Source organism: Globicephala melas, chromosome 3 (assembly GCF_963455315.2).
Source record: "Globicephala melas chromosome 3, mGloMel1.2, whole genome shotgun sequence".
NCBI classification, from domain to species: domain Eukaryota; kingdom Metazoa; phylum Chordata; class Mammalia; order Artiodactyla; family Delphinidae; genus Globicephala; species Globicephala melas.
In genome coordinates, this window is record NC_083316.1 from 142,285,788 (window position 1) to 142,302,054 (window position 16,267).

The 16,267-nt window shown below is 38.4% G+C and overlaps 1 protein-coding gene across 3 annotated transcripts in view; it reads left to right on the forward strand.

Moving 5' to 3' along the window:
• The window catches only part of TENM2 (teneurin transmembrane protein 2), a 3,004,989-nt gene that overhangs the window by 1,994,052 nt on the left and 994,670 nt on the right, over positions 1-16,267 (forward strand). For all 3 annotated transcript variants that reach the window (XM_060296575.1, XM_060296573.1, XM_060296574.1), the window contains one exon: positions 13,779-14,077. In XM_060296575.1, coding sequence (XP_060152558.1) covers positions 13,852-14,077 — 226 coding nt within the window. In that variant the 5' untranslated portion in view covers positions 13,779-13,851. The remainder of the gene's footprint in view (positions 1-13,778; positions 14,078-16,267) is intronic.

The following is a 16,267-nucleotide window of genomic DNA, read 5'->3' on the forward strand; positions in this document are numbered from 1 at the left end:
ATGGCTCGGCGATATTGATGACTCATGGCCATGATAAGGATGATGGTGATGGTGGTGAGGTCTGTCACAATTTGAGCATCTGTTATTAGAAGATTCACATGTGCCCCGTTGACATTCTCACATTAACCTTTCAGAGTAGGCATCTTGTCTTCATTTTTCAGGTATGGAAACTGAGGCTTATCCCTCTCATCTCTTCATGAGATTTCTCATGACGTCCTTCTCCTTTGTTTCCATTGTTCATGATGTAAAAGAGGTGCTTGCATGGCCAGTTGATCAAATGTTTCCCTTACTGAGTACATCAGGATTGTGATGTGGTTGGGGACTTTCGTGAGGCAACTGCCTTAGACTGGGGGAACTGGGTTCTCAGACAGTTACAGATCTAATCACTAAAAGGGACATAACAGAACTTTCTAAGACTGCCCTTTTTTTCTGAGTTACTAGTATTTTTTTTCTCACTACCCTGCATTTTTCATCCATTACCATATAATTGATCCTCTTTACCCATTTCACCCTCACCCAGCCCCTTCCCCTCTGGTAACCACTGCTCTGTTCTCTGTGTCAACGTGTTAGTTTTTGTTTGGTTTGGTTTGTTCATTTTGTTTGTTTGTTTATTTTATATATTCCACATATGAGTGAAATCATACTGTATTTGCCTTCCTTGGTTTGACTTATTCCATTTAGCATAATACCCTCAAGGTCCATCCTTGTTGTCATAAATGGTAAGATTTCATCTTTTTTATGGGTGAGTAGTATTCCATTGTATATATATTCCACATCTTCTTTATTTATTCCTCCATTGATTGGCTCTTAGGTCATTTCCATATCTTGGCTATTGTAAATCATGCTGGGATGAACATGGGGGTACAGATATCTCTTCAGATTAGTGTTTTCATATTCTTTGGATAAATACCCAGAAGTAGGATAATTGAGTTTTGTCATGAAGGCAGGCCTTGGATAACTCCCAGTCCCAGTCTCTGCATGAACACTTGTTAGGTATGTGGAGTAAGCAAGTCACAACCTCCTGGTATCTCCATTTCCCCATCTCCAAAGCACGCATAAGTATACCCATGTCGCAGGATTACAAAATGAGTGACAACTTATGTAAGGAGCCTAACTCAAGGCCTGGCACTTTGTAGGCATTCATTAAATGGGAGCTTGACTTGACAATGATTTTGACTTTAACATTGCATCTAGAAACCTGTGGTCCAGTACCCTCTGCTCCCCATGACTATTTGCTGCTGCTTTCTGCCTCATGTACAGGAAGGCACGCTCAATGGGATGGGAAGCGGGTGTTTATTACTTTCCTTCATTAGGTTTGGAGGCTGCAGGCTCTCTGAGCTCTGCATGGCGGAGAGGAGCAGGGGAGGGACTGTCTTTGTGGTTACGGTCACTTAGTCAGTGCGTAAGGTGCAGCCGTCTGTTCAGCTCCTGATCTCGGGTGGCAGAAAGGAGCATAGGAGGTGAGCAGAGGGGCCTGCGTGTGGGGAAGGCGGAGCTGCGGAGGCAAAGGCTTCAGTAAACTTCCACATTTCATATTGAAATTTTAGCAGGAGGTGTAACCAGGCTGACTTTTGTGAATGTTAAACAGTTTGGACTGGAGAGAGGGAAAAAAAGGCGTGGAATTAGACTAAATACCAATCTGACATAGACTTTTGCCTTCTCATTGCTATGCAAATAAGAATACACACAAGCACGCAAGGTTGGACCGTGATGGCAAACATTTGGACTTATAGGGTATATTTTGCCCCTCGCCCCTCTGTGGCTTTAGCTCACGGGGATTTCTAGCACAGAGGAATGTCATTGCATTTCACAATTCGTAAAATTTATAGGCAGGAGATCCGGGGAAGGCTTTCACCTTTTCCTGCACAAATGGCTCCAGGGACCCTAACCGATTCTAGAAAGCAGCACTATGTATCTCTGAAGCTAGAGAGCAAGGTACAGTTGTGAATTTGCTTATCCTTTCTTGCTCTGGACATTAACCAGAGTTGGCTTTTTATCCCCAGACATATCAATATAACAGCACAGGGGAACAGAAAGCAAATTGCCTTTGACCTCTTATTTACTAGTGCATTAAATTACGAGGGCACTATCTTCCACTTTTGTAGATTTGTAAACCAGATTTTCCCTGGTCCACTCAGAGGTCACAGGAATAGTCTGTCTCGAGATATTTTGGAGTGTATCTATGTTCAGACTTGTCCTTAAATGTTCCTAAGAGGAGAGACTGGAAATCTTCCAGGACACAGTCTGGTTTTCACACTGTGTCTTTTAAAGCCCTATCTGGGGGTAGGGAAGGCTGAGTGAGTGAGACTGGGACTCCCTCCTCCTCTCTCTTTTATGTGTGGGTCCTGTATTGCATTTCATTTGGTGCTTTAAAGGTTTTAAAATAAACCGCTTTCACAGAGGAGTTCTAGTACACAGGAAAGGAATCTGTGAATGCACTGTTTTTAGGTTGACTTAGCTAGCGTTTCTGCTTTTGGTAATAGGCAAAATTTGCAGAGGAATTAAGGATAAAGGGACCATGCATTATCCATTACATCTTTTTAAACATAGAAACATGACACCTGCATTATTTAAGAAACAAGTAGGCAATCCAATTAACATGTTATCAGGAGGAAGAAAGATATTTTACAGAAGCTTTCAGATTGAGCTTTTAAAAATATATATTTTTAAATGAAAAACGTGCTCATATAATGAAACTTTTTATTGGATTTCTGAAATATCTGTGACACCAGCTCAAATTAGGAAACAAGAGTATTGGATTCCCATGCACTAATTCTTTTCCCGCACCTTTGTGGATAAACTTCTTTCATGATTCATCATAATTTGAAACGGGGAAAAAATGTGGGCACGTTGATGTGTATTCAGAATTGACAGAGTCCCAAATCAGATGGACATTTGGCTTTCCTGGTACCACGCCCCTCAGAGGTCTGCAGTCAGTTTATAAGATACAGATATTCAAGCACAGTGAAACAATGCCCAGGGTGTGATCAAAGGCCAATAATGAGGGTGAGGCACGTTTAAACAACCGCCTGCAAGATTCGTTGTCACAGGGAAACTGTAGCTCTCCATTAGACACACCTAAAATCCACCTATGCATCATTCATGCACATATTTACACACACACACACACACACACACACACACACCCCTCAGATGGGCTGTCAGTGATTAACAAATCAACCCCCTAAAGTAGTCGGATAATCTGAAAAGTTAATAGTGAACAGTGTTACAGCTCATAGGATTAGTTAATTAGACAAAGGCTTGCAGGCAAGATCTCTGTAGTCTCTTCTGCTAAAGTGATGGAACCCACTTAGGCAACTGATGAAAAAAGCAGTGTGAACACTCTTCAAGGGAGAGAATGAGGAATGTAACAGAATAAAACCTCAGCATAGCAGTAACGAGCTGGCAGGAGCATTGCCATCCAGTGATGGCCGTTTTTCAGTGCCGGAAAAGGCAGAGGCTTGGGGAAAAGATTTATAATTTTGGTTACCATCTTTCCTCCTGCTTCAAGGAAATTTTAATTACTTTTTAAAATCAGTCTCTAAACTTGCATTTCCCCACATGAATTGTTGACCTTCACGGTCAAGGACAACTAGGCAGAGTGCTTGTCCATAGGAGGTAATACATGCATTTTATTAGGTAAAGGATGGATATTTAGCCATATTCAAATTAAGATTAATATCTTATTATTTTAGAATTGCCTTAAGGAGAAAAGTATGTTGGCAGATGCTGCTTCTTATCTTGTAACTGGCTGTTTGTGATCCTTTCCAGGGGCCACAAAATTGTTTCTTTTTCCTTTGTACCAAAATTCACAAATATAATGACCTATATTGGCCAAGCAGGGGTTTCAAATAAGTGAAGCAGACTGTCTGTAAAATCAAAAGGAGAGGTAAGATACTACTACTACTACTACTACTACTACTACTACTAGTGATAATAATAATAATTCGGAGCATAGTACCCAGTTGTTTTTCTTAACAAGACATTTATTTATTTATTTATTTAGTCACACTGTGCAGTATGTGGGACCTTAGTTCCCCAACCAGGGATTGAACCTGTGTGCCCTGCATTGGGAGCATGGAGCCTTAACCACTGGGCTGCCAGGGAAGTCCCTGTAACTCAGTTTAAAATTGACCTCCCAAATTAGGCATTTGTTTTCATGATGGTTTGCTGGTTTGTCTGATTAGAATTTTTTCAATTAAGCTCTTATAACCATGTAACCATAAGCAGAATCATGTACTATTTCAGGAGGTAACATAGAGACATCTGTGGTACCTTTAGTCAACTTCCACCAGTAGCAACATCCTGCATAACTGTAGTCTGACATCGCAACCAGGATTTTGACATTGATACGGCCAAGATACAGAACATCGTCATCAGCATGGATTCCTCATGTTGACCTTTGACAGCGATACTCATTTTCCTCACACCTTCATCCTTTCCTTACTCCCTGGCAGCCATTAGTCTGTTCTCATTTCTATAATTTTGTCATTTCAAGAATAGTATATAAATGGAGCATACAGTAGATGACCTTTGGAATCGGCTGTTTTCACTTAGCCTTATTCTCTGGAGAGTCACCCTGATTTTACTTTATATCAGTAGTTCATTCCTTTTTATTACAGAGTAGTATTTCCTGTCAGGGGTGCACCAGCGTTTTGTTTAACCAGTCACCCATTGAAGGACATCTGGGTTGTTTCCAGTTTGGGGCTCTTATGAATAAACGTTCTGCTATAAACATTTGTATGTAGGTTTTTGTGTGAACACAAGTTTTTATTTCTCTGGAATAAGTAAGTGCCCAGCAGGGCGAGTACTGGGTTGTATGGCAGTTCACATTTAGTGTTTTTAAAAACTGCTCAGCTGTTTTCCAAAGTGGCTGTGTCATTTTAAATCTAGGCCAGCAGTGTGTGAGGGTTTTTCTATATTCTTGTCAGTATTTAGTGTTGTCACTATTTTTTTAAAAATTTTAGTCATTCTGTCATTCTTACAATTCTGTAATAATATCTCATTGTGATTTTAATTTGCATTTCTCTAATGGCTAATGATGTCAAACATCTTTTTATAATAAGTCTTAAAATGGGGTAGAATGATTTCTCCCACTTGCTTCTTACTTTTTAAAAATTGTTTCAGCTGTTGGAGTTCCTCCGCCTTTTCTATATAAACTTTAGAATAATCTTGTCTGTGTCTATAAAAAGTTTTGCTGGAATTTGATACAAATTTCAATCTATATATCAATTTGGGGAAAATTAGTATTTTTACTATGATGATTCTTCTAATTTATAAACAAATTATAGCTCTTCATTCATTTAGATTTTTAATTTCTTTCATTAGTGTTGTATCATTTTCAGCTTACCATTTCTGTACACATTTTGTTAGATTTACATCTAAGTGTTTCTGGGTTTTTTTGAAAATTATAAATAGCATTGTACTTTGGATTCTGGCATCCATGTGTTCTTTGCTAGTATACTGAAATGCAGTTGATTTTTACATGTTTTATCTTGTATCCTATAATCTTACTGAACTCACTTATGTTAGTTCTGCAAGTTTTCTTAGGATTCTCTACATAGACCACCATGTCATTTATAAAGAGAGACAGTTGTATGTCTTCTTTCTGCTCTGTATGCATTTTGTTTCCCTTTCTTGGGTTATTGTGTGGACTAGAATTTCTAACACTGTGTTGAGTAATGTGATGGGAGCAGACGTCCATGCCTCATTCCCATCCTTAGGGAAAAGTGTTTAGTCTGTCACCATTAAGTATAATGTTAGCTGTAGGGGTTTTTTGTTTGTTTTTTTTGATACTCTTTACCAAGTTGAGGAAGTTCCCTCTACTATTTTTTTTCCAGAGTTTTTATCATGAGTAGATGTAGATTTTTGCCAGATGCTTTTTGTACATTTATTGATTTTTCTTCTTTAGCTTGTTAATATGGTGGATTACATTGATTGGTTTTAAAATACTGAGCCATCCTTGCAAACCCAGAAAAAACCCTATGTGGTCAAGATGTATAATTATTTTTTATATATTGTTGACTTATACTTGCTAATATGAGAATTTATGCATCTATATTCATGGAAAATATTGGTCTTTAGTTTGTTTTTTGGTACTGTCTTTGTCTGGTTATGGTATCAGTGTAAGTAACTTCATAAAATGAATTATAAAGTGCTTCCTCTTCTTCTGTTTTCTGGGAGAGATTTTATAGAATTGGTGCTAATTCTTCTTTAAACATTTGATGGAATTCTCCAGTGAAATCATCTGGGTCTGAGATTTTGTGTGTGTGAGAGCTTTTTTTTTTTTTTTTTTTCACATCTTTATTGGAGTATAATTGCTTTACCATGGTGTGTTAGTCTCTGCTTTATAACAAAGTGAATCAGTTGTACATATACATATGTTCCCATATCTCTTCCCTCTTGCGTCTCCCTCCCACCCTCCCTATCCCACCCCTCTAGGTGGTCACAAAGCACCGAGCTGATCTCCCTGTGCTATGCGGCTGCTTCCCACTAGCTATCTATTTTACGTTTGGTAGCGTATATATGTCTATGCCACTCTCTCACTTTGTCACAGCTTACCCTTCCCCCTCCCCATATCCTCAAGTCCATTCTCTACTAGGTCTGTGTCTTTATTCCTGTCTTACCCCTAGGTTCTTCATGACTTTTTTTTTTTTCTTAAATTCCATATATATGTGTTAGCATACGGTATTTGTCTTTCTCTTTCTGACTTACTTCACTCTGTATGACAGACTCTAGGTCCATCCACCTCATTATAAATAGCTCAATTTCATTTCTTTTTATGGCTGAGTAATATTTCATTGTATATATGTGCCACATCTTCTTTATCCATTCATCTGTTGATGGACACTTAGGTTGTTTCCATCTCCTGGCTATTGTAAATAGAGCTGCAATGAACATTTTGGTACATGACTCTTTTTGAAATATGGTTTTCTCAGGGTATATTCCCAGTAGTGGGATTGCTGGGTCGTATGGTAGTTCTAATTTTAGTTTTTTAAGGAATCTCCATACTGTTCTCCATAGTGGCTGTACCAATTCACATTCCCACCAGCAGTGCAAGAGTGTTCCCTTTTCTCCACACCCTCTCCAGCATTTATTGTTTGTAGATTTTTTGATGATGGCCATTCTGACTGGTGTGAGATGATATCTCATTGTAGTTTTGATTTACATTTCTCTAATGATTAATGATGTTAAGCATTTTTTCATGTGTTTGTTGGCAGTCTGTATAGTGTGTGAGCTTTAAAATCACAAATTAAATTTTCTTGTTAGTCACAAGGTGAGTCAAATGATCTATTTCGTATTAGGTGACTTGTGATATTCTTAGGATTTTGAGTTGTTGCTCCATTTCATCTTTGTTGTCAAATTTACTTTTGTAGATTTCTTTGAATTATTCTCTAAGAATCTTGTTTATGCCATCAAGGTCTCTAGTGATATCTCATGTGTCTTCCTTTTTACTTTGTCACTCTTGCCAGAAGTTTGTCAATTTTATTGATTTTTTTTCCAAAGAAACAACCTGTTTCATTGCCTTTCTATATTGTTTTTATGTGTACAGTTTTATTTAATGTGGTTCTTTATTATTCCCTTCCTTCTTTTTACTTTGAGGTTTTTTTTTCTTTTTCCTTCTTTTTCTAGAATCTAGAAGTTGGATTATTGGTTTGAGACTTTTCTTATTTTCCAGTGAATGTGTTTAGCTCTGTAAATTTCTCTGTCAACACTGCTTTAGCAGTTTCTCACAAATTTTGATATGTTATATATCCGTTTTCCTTTACTTTAATATATATTTTGATCTTGCATGAGACTACTTCTTTTACCCATGAATTATTTAGAAAAAGTGCTGTTTAGTTTTCAAATGTTTATAGAGATTTCCTTCTCAACTTTCTGTTACTGATTCAGTTTGATTCCATTGTGGTAAGAGAACATACTCTGTATGAATTCAGTTCTTCCAAAACTTTTGAGGTTTGTTTTATGATCCAGGCTATGTCCTGTCTTGATATGTTACATGGGCACTTAAAAAGGATATACAATTTTGTCTTGTTGGGAGGAATATTCTGTAAGTATTGAGTAGGTCTTGTTGGTTGATGGTGTTTTGATTCTGTACCCGTCTTGATTTTCTGTCTAGTTGTTTTATCAGTTGTTGAAACTCCAGCATTGAAATCTCCAACTGTAATTATGGATTATTTATTTTTCCTTTCAATTCTGTTATTTTTGGCTTAATATATTTTGCAGCTTTTTTTTTTTTTTGGTACATACATATTTAGAATTGCTACTTCTTTTTGGAGGATTGGTCCTTTCATCATCATATAATGCTCCTCTCTGTCTCTGATAATTTTCTTTCCTATGAAGTCCACTTTATCTAATATTCATATAGTCACTCCTGCTTTCTTTTTATCAATGTTTGCATTATATATCTTTTTCCTTTGTTTTACTCTCAACATGTCTACATTGTTATATTTAAAGTTACTTCCTTGTTGACAGAATAGAGTTGGGTCATATTTTTAAATTCACTCTGAAGATCTCTATTTTTTAATTCATGTATTTAGACCGCTTCCATTTAACGTAATTATTGCTATTTTAGGGCCTAAGTCTGACATTTTACACTTTGTTTTCTGTTTGTTCTCTTGTTCTCTCTAGTTTTCATTTCTTTCTTTTTCTTCCTTCTTTTCTGGTGGTTATTGAACATTTTTTGAACTCCATTTTGATTTATCTATAGTGTTTTTGAGTGCATCTCTTTGTATAGCTTTTTTAGTTGTTACATTATGCCTACATATCTTATCACAGTTTACTGATTTCACCATTTTACCAGTTAGAGTAAATTGTGGAAACCCTACCTCCCTTTATATCTTTTTACCCTCCTCATTTATAATATTTCTTAAATGTGCCCTCTACATATATTTAGAACCTCATCAGACAGTGTTATAATTTTTACTTCAGCCATTAAAAATAATTTGGAAAACTCAAAAGGAGAATGTCTGTTGTCTTTACTAATATTTTTGCTAGCCACGTATTTTCTTTTTTTCTTATTTCTTCTTTCACTATTTCCAAGATTTATTACTTTATTATTTTCTTTCTGTTTTAGAGAACTACCTCTTTAGCAATTTATTTAGAATAAGTCTGCTGGTCATAATTTCTCTTAGTTTTCCTCCATCTGAGAATGTCATGTTTTCTCCTTCATTCTAGAAGCATATTTTCACTGGATCTAGTTTTCTGTGTTGAAACTTCCTTTCTCTCAGCATTTGAAAAATGTTGTGCCATTTCTTTCTGGCCTCCATGGTATGATGAGAAATCTACTTTCATTCAGATTGCTTTCCCCTATAGGTAAGGTGTCATTCTTCTTTCACGGCTTTCAAGATTTTCCTTGTCTTAAGTTTTCAGAAGTTTAACTGTGATATATCTTAAAATGGATGCATTTGGAGTTATTCTGTTTGGGGTTTGTTCAGCATCTTGAATGCGTAGCTTTATGTGTTGGGCAAATTTGGATGCATCCAGTTGCCATTTTAGCACTTTCTCAGCCCCTCTTTCATCTTCTTTTCCTCTGGGACTCTGACAGCGTAAACATTAAGTCTTTCGCTATCATTCCACATCCTTGAGGCTCTGTTCATTTTTTCTTCTTTAGTCTATTTGTTAATCTACTGTATAGAGTGGGTAATTTCCATTGTTCAGTGTTCAAGTTCCCTCATCATTTTTTCTGTCTCTTCATTCTTCTCTTGAACCCATCTATTAAGGTTTTTTATTTTAGTTATGTTAATTTTCACTTCTAAAATTTCCATCGGAGTCTTCTTTATATCTTCTGTTTGTTTGCTAAGATTTTCTGTTTTTTTAATGAGACTTTCTATTTTCCATTTTTTAAAAGTGTGTCCATAATTGCTATTGAGGCATTTTATGATGGCTATTTTAAAATCTGTGTCAAATAGTTCTAACATCTTTGTCCTCTCAGTGTTGGCATCTATTGATTAAACTCTTTTCATTCAGTTTGAAACCTTTCTAGTGCTTGGAGTGACAGGTTTTTGTTTTTTTGTGAAGTTTGGACATTTGGGGTATTATGAGAGTCTATGACTTATTTTAAACCTTCTATTATAGTTGGTTTCCCCTGACACTGCTGTGTTAGATGAAGGATTCCACCTCATTATTGCTAGTTTGGCATAAAAGTTCAGGTTCCCTACTCAGTCTTTGCCAAAACCCAAGGGCAGATAGTTCCTCATTAGGAGCTGTGAGAGGGGAGGAGTTGGGAGTTCTGGTTCCCCACTAGACCTCCACTGATACCTCCCTCAATGGTAGGGATAGGAGTGCCTCATTATTCCTCCCCGCATGATGTCTACTGATACCAACAGCCACCAACCATGGGCAGAAGGACTCATTTCCACTGGGTGATAATGAAAGTCCTGAGTCTCCACTAGTCCTCCTCCTATACCACCCCAGCAGAGGAGAGTGGCACCTTATTACCACCCAGGGGGAGTGGAAGGTCAGGCTCTCTCTGAGGAAAGGATGGGCTCATGACTTCCTGAAAAGCATGAATGTCTAGCTTCCTTCTTAGTCTTCTCTGAAACCACTGTTTGGGGTTGGGATGCCTTGTCGCTTCCTCAGCAGCATGGAAATCTAGGCTCCGCACTTGGCTTTTGCTGGTGAAAGTAGGAGTAGGGCTACTGAATTTTCTATGTTGTTTGGCTGGAGTGAGATGGTTAGTATCTAAATGTTTCCTCTCTTGTTAGGCTGCCCCTTTCATAGTCCTTTGGCTAGAGGAAGCAAACTTTCGTTGGAACTTTTGTTGTCGGGGTCTATTGCTGTGTCTGGGTTGCCAGTGTCTTTAGCTCCAAGTCTGAGATATATAGGGCCAAAAGAAATATCAGAAACTCACCACAGTATTGTTCCTTGAGTCCTGAGGGCACTAGTTCGTCGACCTCTTATTCCCACCTTTCAGATTCTTCTTATGGTTGTTTCATATATATTATACAGGGTCTTTAGCTGTACCTCATGGGAGAAATAGGTAAAAGGACATTTATTCCATCTTTTTGGAAGTGGGCATTTCTAGACTGCCCGATTTTTCATGATAAGCTCAAGACCCAGATTTTAATATAAATTCTCCTGTTTTGTCTTTTTTTATATGGGAAATTAATAGTTAAATAGCAGGCTAAGTGCAAAATGTCTACAGTCCGACAGTCTGTGTGTTTCCTAAGAAATTAGCTTTCCTGGCTAAGATTTGTCATTTTCTTACCTCATTTTATATAAATGTCTATCATTTATCTGGAGGTGACATTGCTGACAAACTGAACTATCAAGGGCATAGCTAAGAAAGAGGAGTTTAGTGGGAAAAGATCACTAGGCAACCAAATTAGAAGTCAAAATGTCCAGACACTAAATTTCTTGTACTTTATAAATAGGTAATAAGCCTTTAGGCTCCCTCTTAGAGCGTGATTTTAAAAAAATATGTGTAAAATAAAATCACATACATACACATGTAGAAAGTCAGCGCACTTTCCAAAGCATGATGCAAATTAGAGGAGATAGGATTTCATGAGTTAGGAACACTGCAAACATTAAAAAGAAAAAACTCAAAGTGAAGCAGAAGAGAAGAAAATGATAAAATCCATTAAAAACAGCCAAATCCCCTAAAAAACACTTGTGGCTCCTCATTATTGGTGCACACATTCTTACACATCCTCGGTAGGTGCTAAAGGTCTTCCTTTATCTGTGTGTTGTTCAGGTATTGATATCTATCATTAGAAGTTTGAGTTTCAGGGACTCATGTGATCATCTCTACCCTCTGCCTTATGCAAATTTGCAACTACTTACCTAAGACAAAGAATTGTTTTTAATCATTCAGAGGAGAAAAAAAAAACACTTCTTATAGAGTCCCTACCATGTTGTTAGGCAGCATATTGAGAGCTTTACCACAGTATCTACTTTAATTTTTATAAACACTCTATGCAATAAATACTATTATTTTCCACTTTCACTGTTTGAGAAATGGAGTTTGAAGGCCAGGAGTAATTTTACAAGGGCTCTGGCTTCTCAGTGGCCATGATGGGATTGGCATCCAACAAGACTCCAGTAGCCATGCTCTTAACCAGCCTGTAATATGGATTCTAAAATGTTGAGATCACACATTGGGAATTAAGGGAGAGGTTTTTGGACATCTAGAAATTGCATTAATGTTAAGACACTTGAATTCACTCTGCAGCAGCAAAAACTTCCACGCTGACATTGACTGTGTCCTCTGGGGTCTTGACTGGTGACTCTCAAAGATGCTTCTCTGCTTCCTAAGTCAGGAACTGTAGGCTCCAAGAAACTGAGAATTAAACTTTTTATAAGTGACTGTGGCAACAGCACAACTGTGCTTGTTGTTTACAACAGGTATACCCTCTTTTTCATTGCCAATTGTCAAACAAAGGTGTTCACAATTACAGGCAGTTTGATACTCTATATTAGGGAGGGTTCATGAGATCCAGAAGGACCTCTTGGTATGAAAGGACAAGGAAGGGATAACTTGGCTTCCACTGTCTTGGTGCAGATGCCGTCCACATTGCTGTGCATCCAAGCTAGTCCTTTGGTATACACAGGCATCCCACTACAGCGTGGTAAATAACCAAAGAAGAGCAGAGGGGTTCCAAACTACAGATCTGCTCCCCAAGTATTTCCTGACATATTGAGGAGGCAGTGAGCAACGGTAGCCTAGAGAAAAATCATTACACTGGCTCTGGGTTGTATTTGCCATTTCAATGAAAATTTGTATTTTCCTCTTCTGTCTAGGCCCTTCCCTATGGTCCAGGCTATTTTGCATGGCCAGTGAAATCACTAAGAGCCTATCACTTGGAACTTAGTGGCATCTAAGTGTTTTGGTCTTGTTTGCTAGGTAGAAGGCTAGTGTTTTCTGAATGATGTTTGTGTATATTTCCAGGCCCGGGGTGTTAAGCAGCAGGCCGTGGGGCTCCCTGGTTGCCAGGTCATATGTTGGAAAGGCTTCTTTGCATCAGCTTACCTACTGTGTTCAGTGCTCTTCCCCGTTTTTCTTTGCCGCAGTGGATATCCCAGCCATGAAAAGGACAGTATGGGTAGGCTTAGGTTGATGGTCACAGGGTTGTGCCAGTTAGACCTCTGTGAGCAAGGTGATGTCCTGTAGGTAGGTGGCTAGGGGAAAGAAGAGACCAGGTGTGTCCAAGATACAGATTTGCGAAGAAGAGAAAACAGATGAGGAGTTTCCTGAAGGCTCATTAAAGAAATCAGAGGAAGATTGCATGTCAAGAATGCCTTACATTATTATTCTCCAGACGCAGCCAGGCAAATTTTATGTTAGTCGAATGTGACCTGGTACCATTACTAAAGCATCACCAGCATATATTTACGCCTCATACGCCTTTCTTTTATTTTTATTTATTTAATTTTGGTATTTGTTTTTCCCCAGTCCTTCGATAGCAAAAACAGAGTGTAATTAAAGTGGAATAAAATCAGATTTGCTTTGAACCACTTTGCAGTAAGATCTTGCATTAGAGTGACAGACTTATCATGCCATCTTTGCACATATAGAAAATCAAAAGATGAGTTATTTTGCTATTAATTTTTTCCCCAAATCTATTCAATTAAACAGCAAGAGAATTAATTTACTGTGTCGAGTTCTTCTATTAAGGCTGATTGTTTAAGTATACATTAAGCGTTTGCAGAAGAAATGATGCAGCGCTGACCAAATTTGCCTTCTTGTGTTTTTATCTGAGTCAGGGCGTGAGTCAGAACTGAAAGCAACATTTCTTAGGATCACAATCTGGGTTTTTCTCCTGTGATGTTTTTAGGTGGCCAAGTGACAAGTGCCCAAACTCAGGCCTGACTTTTCGGAAAGCATCGGCCTTCTGCCGGACCTGGATAATGGATGTCAAGGATCGGCGACACCGCTCTCTGACCAGGGGGCGGTGTGGCAAAGAGTGTCGCTACACGAGTTCTTCCCTAGACAGCGAAGACTGTCGCGTGCCCACGCAGAAGTCCTACAGCTCCAGCGAGACTCTGAAGGCCTATGACCACGATAGCAGGATGCACTATGGAAACCGAGTCACAGACCTCGTTCACCGGGAGTCAGATGAGTTCCCAAGACAAGGTATGTAGAGCTGACCGCACTGATGGTCCGAGCTGTCTTACATGCTTGCACTGTTGCACGTCGATGAGAGAGGTTGGTAGAAATGGGGAGCAAAGCAGGCCGGCATCAACTCCCCATTAAAGTTTAGTTTAAGAGAACAATCTTCTCATTAACCCATATCAAACTCCTGTGGGGATTATACAAGGGCCTCTTTTGTTCTAGACACTCAATTCTTTGACAATTTGGTAGTTGCTTTTGGAGACCTACCAGGGTAGGTTTTGACAGATGTGACAGGCAGCAGACCCTTGACCCCATGAGGGTTATTCCTGAAACCATCACGGATTCTGACCTTGAGGAACATGGAATTATCTGTGATTTTTTAAACTATTTTCCTTGAAGCCAGCACACAAGCCTCCCAGAGTTCAAATTTCTCCTGCTTCTCACTTTGGGCTTCTTGGTTATATTCTCTTTGAACAAATGCTATAATGATAAAAACATATTTGAACCACACCCCTGATACAATAATGTTTAATTTCTCTCTTCCCCCCCCCAAAAAAAAATGTGATGTTAATTCTGAGTTACACATTTTTTTGTTTGTTTTGGAGCACAGGTGAATTCCAATTTCAGTTCCACTGATATAATTCCCATGTACTTTCACACAAACTTAATTTTCATATAGTATTTTGATTTCTTTGGGGAGGAGAATGTTTTCGCTCCAAGCACTAACGGTTGGCATTCTCTTCATAGTCACTGTCCGTGGAGAATTTTGTTATCACTTGTCATGGGTTGCTATAAATGTATGGACAGGTAGACTCAAGCACAAACAGTCCTGAGAAGCAGTGTGTCTGAGTTGACTCACGGGCTCCACGTTTTGTGCTTTGTGTACCAGCCTTACCGTGTATGTGATTTACATAAAGACTTAGCAAAATTACAAGTGTATGCACAAAAATACAGTGAATGCACCAGGAAGGGTCGCTCTGCCTGTGCCAAGGGTCAACGGCCTGCCTGCTGGGTTACTGCATCATGTGTTTATAACACCGATTCTGTAGTTCTTGTTCTATGTCCCTGTCAGTAAATGTTGCGACTAACTTAATTCCTCATGAGATGCCTTAGCTTGCGTCTTAGTCCTTTCAGGCTGCTGTAACAAAATACCGTGAACCAGTGGCTTATGAACAACAGAAATTTATTTTGCACAGTTCTGGAAGCAGGGAGGTCCAAGGTCAAGGGACTGGCAGATTTGGGGTCTGGTGAGAGGTCTTTCCCTGGCCCACGGACAGCCATCTTTTCCTGTATCCTCATATAGCTGAAGAAGGCAAGAGAGCTCTCTGGGGCCTCTTTTAAAAAAAGGGCACTGAACCCATTCATGAGGGCTCCACCCTTGTAACTTACTTACCTCCCGAAAGTCCCACCTCCAAATACCACTGTGGTTTTCGTTTCATGTAAAAAATTTTGGAGGGTCACAAACATTTACTCTATAGCAGCTTGGAATTCCATTCCCAGTGTCTTAGCTTCCTTAAGTTACTTTACTTATCTATTAGAAAACACCACTTATATGTAATATATATGTATATATCCTATAATCCAGCGGTTGTTCTAAAAATAACATGTTCTCAAATTCTCCTTGTTTAGCCTAGGTTCAACTTTTATATTTAATAGAATATTCAACAAAATCAGTGGAGAAGCAGCTAAAATTGTTTTTCCACTGCCATTGTAGACCCTTGCAGAATACACTTTTTATTTAATCTTCACTCTTATTTTCTGAGTTGCCTTCATGTAAATGAAACATTTTGCAAACAGGGGGAGGGTTCCTTGAAAATTGTTCTGTATCAAATGTGTTTGATCTGTGAGTACCGTCAACAAGTGTTTTACTTTGTTAAATTCTCACCCAACCCCAAAGTGCATGTAGTGGGAATTGGAGAAGAAAAAAAAAAAATATATATATATATATATATGAGGAAGCACAGCTTAATTAAGGGAGGGCTTAAATATCCACTATGAAAAATGAGGACACCTACCTGTTATTTCCAAGAGCATCTCTAATACAAGACTCAAATATTTTGAAAGGTGATGCACGTTCAACACGGTTGAAAGCCTTTCATTTTCTGCTGTACTTTTGGTTTTATTTATGATACTACTGCATATGTTTTTGTTTCTTGTGATTCTGGGCTGAAATGTGGCCTCTCCTTCCTAAGTCTCACTAAAGGTGCATCC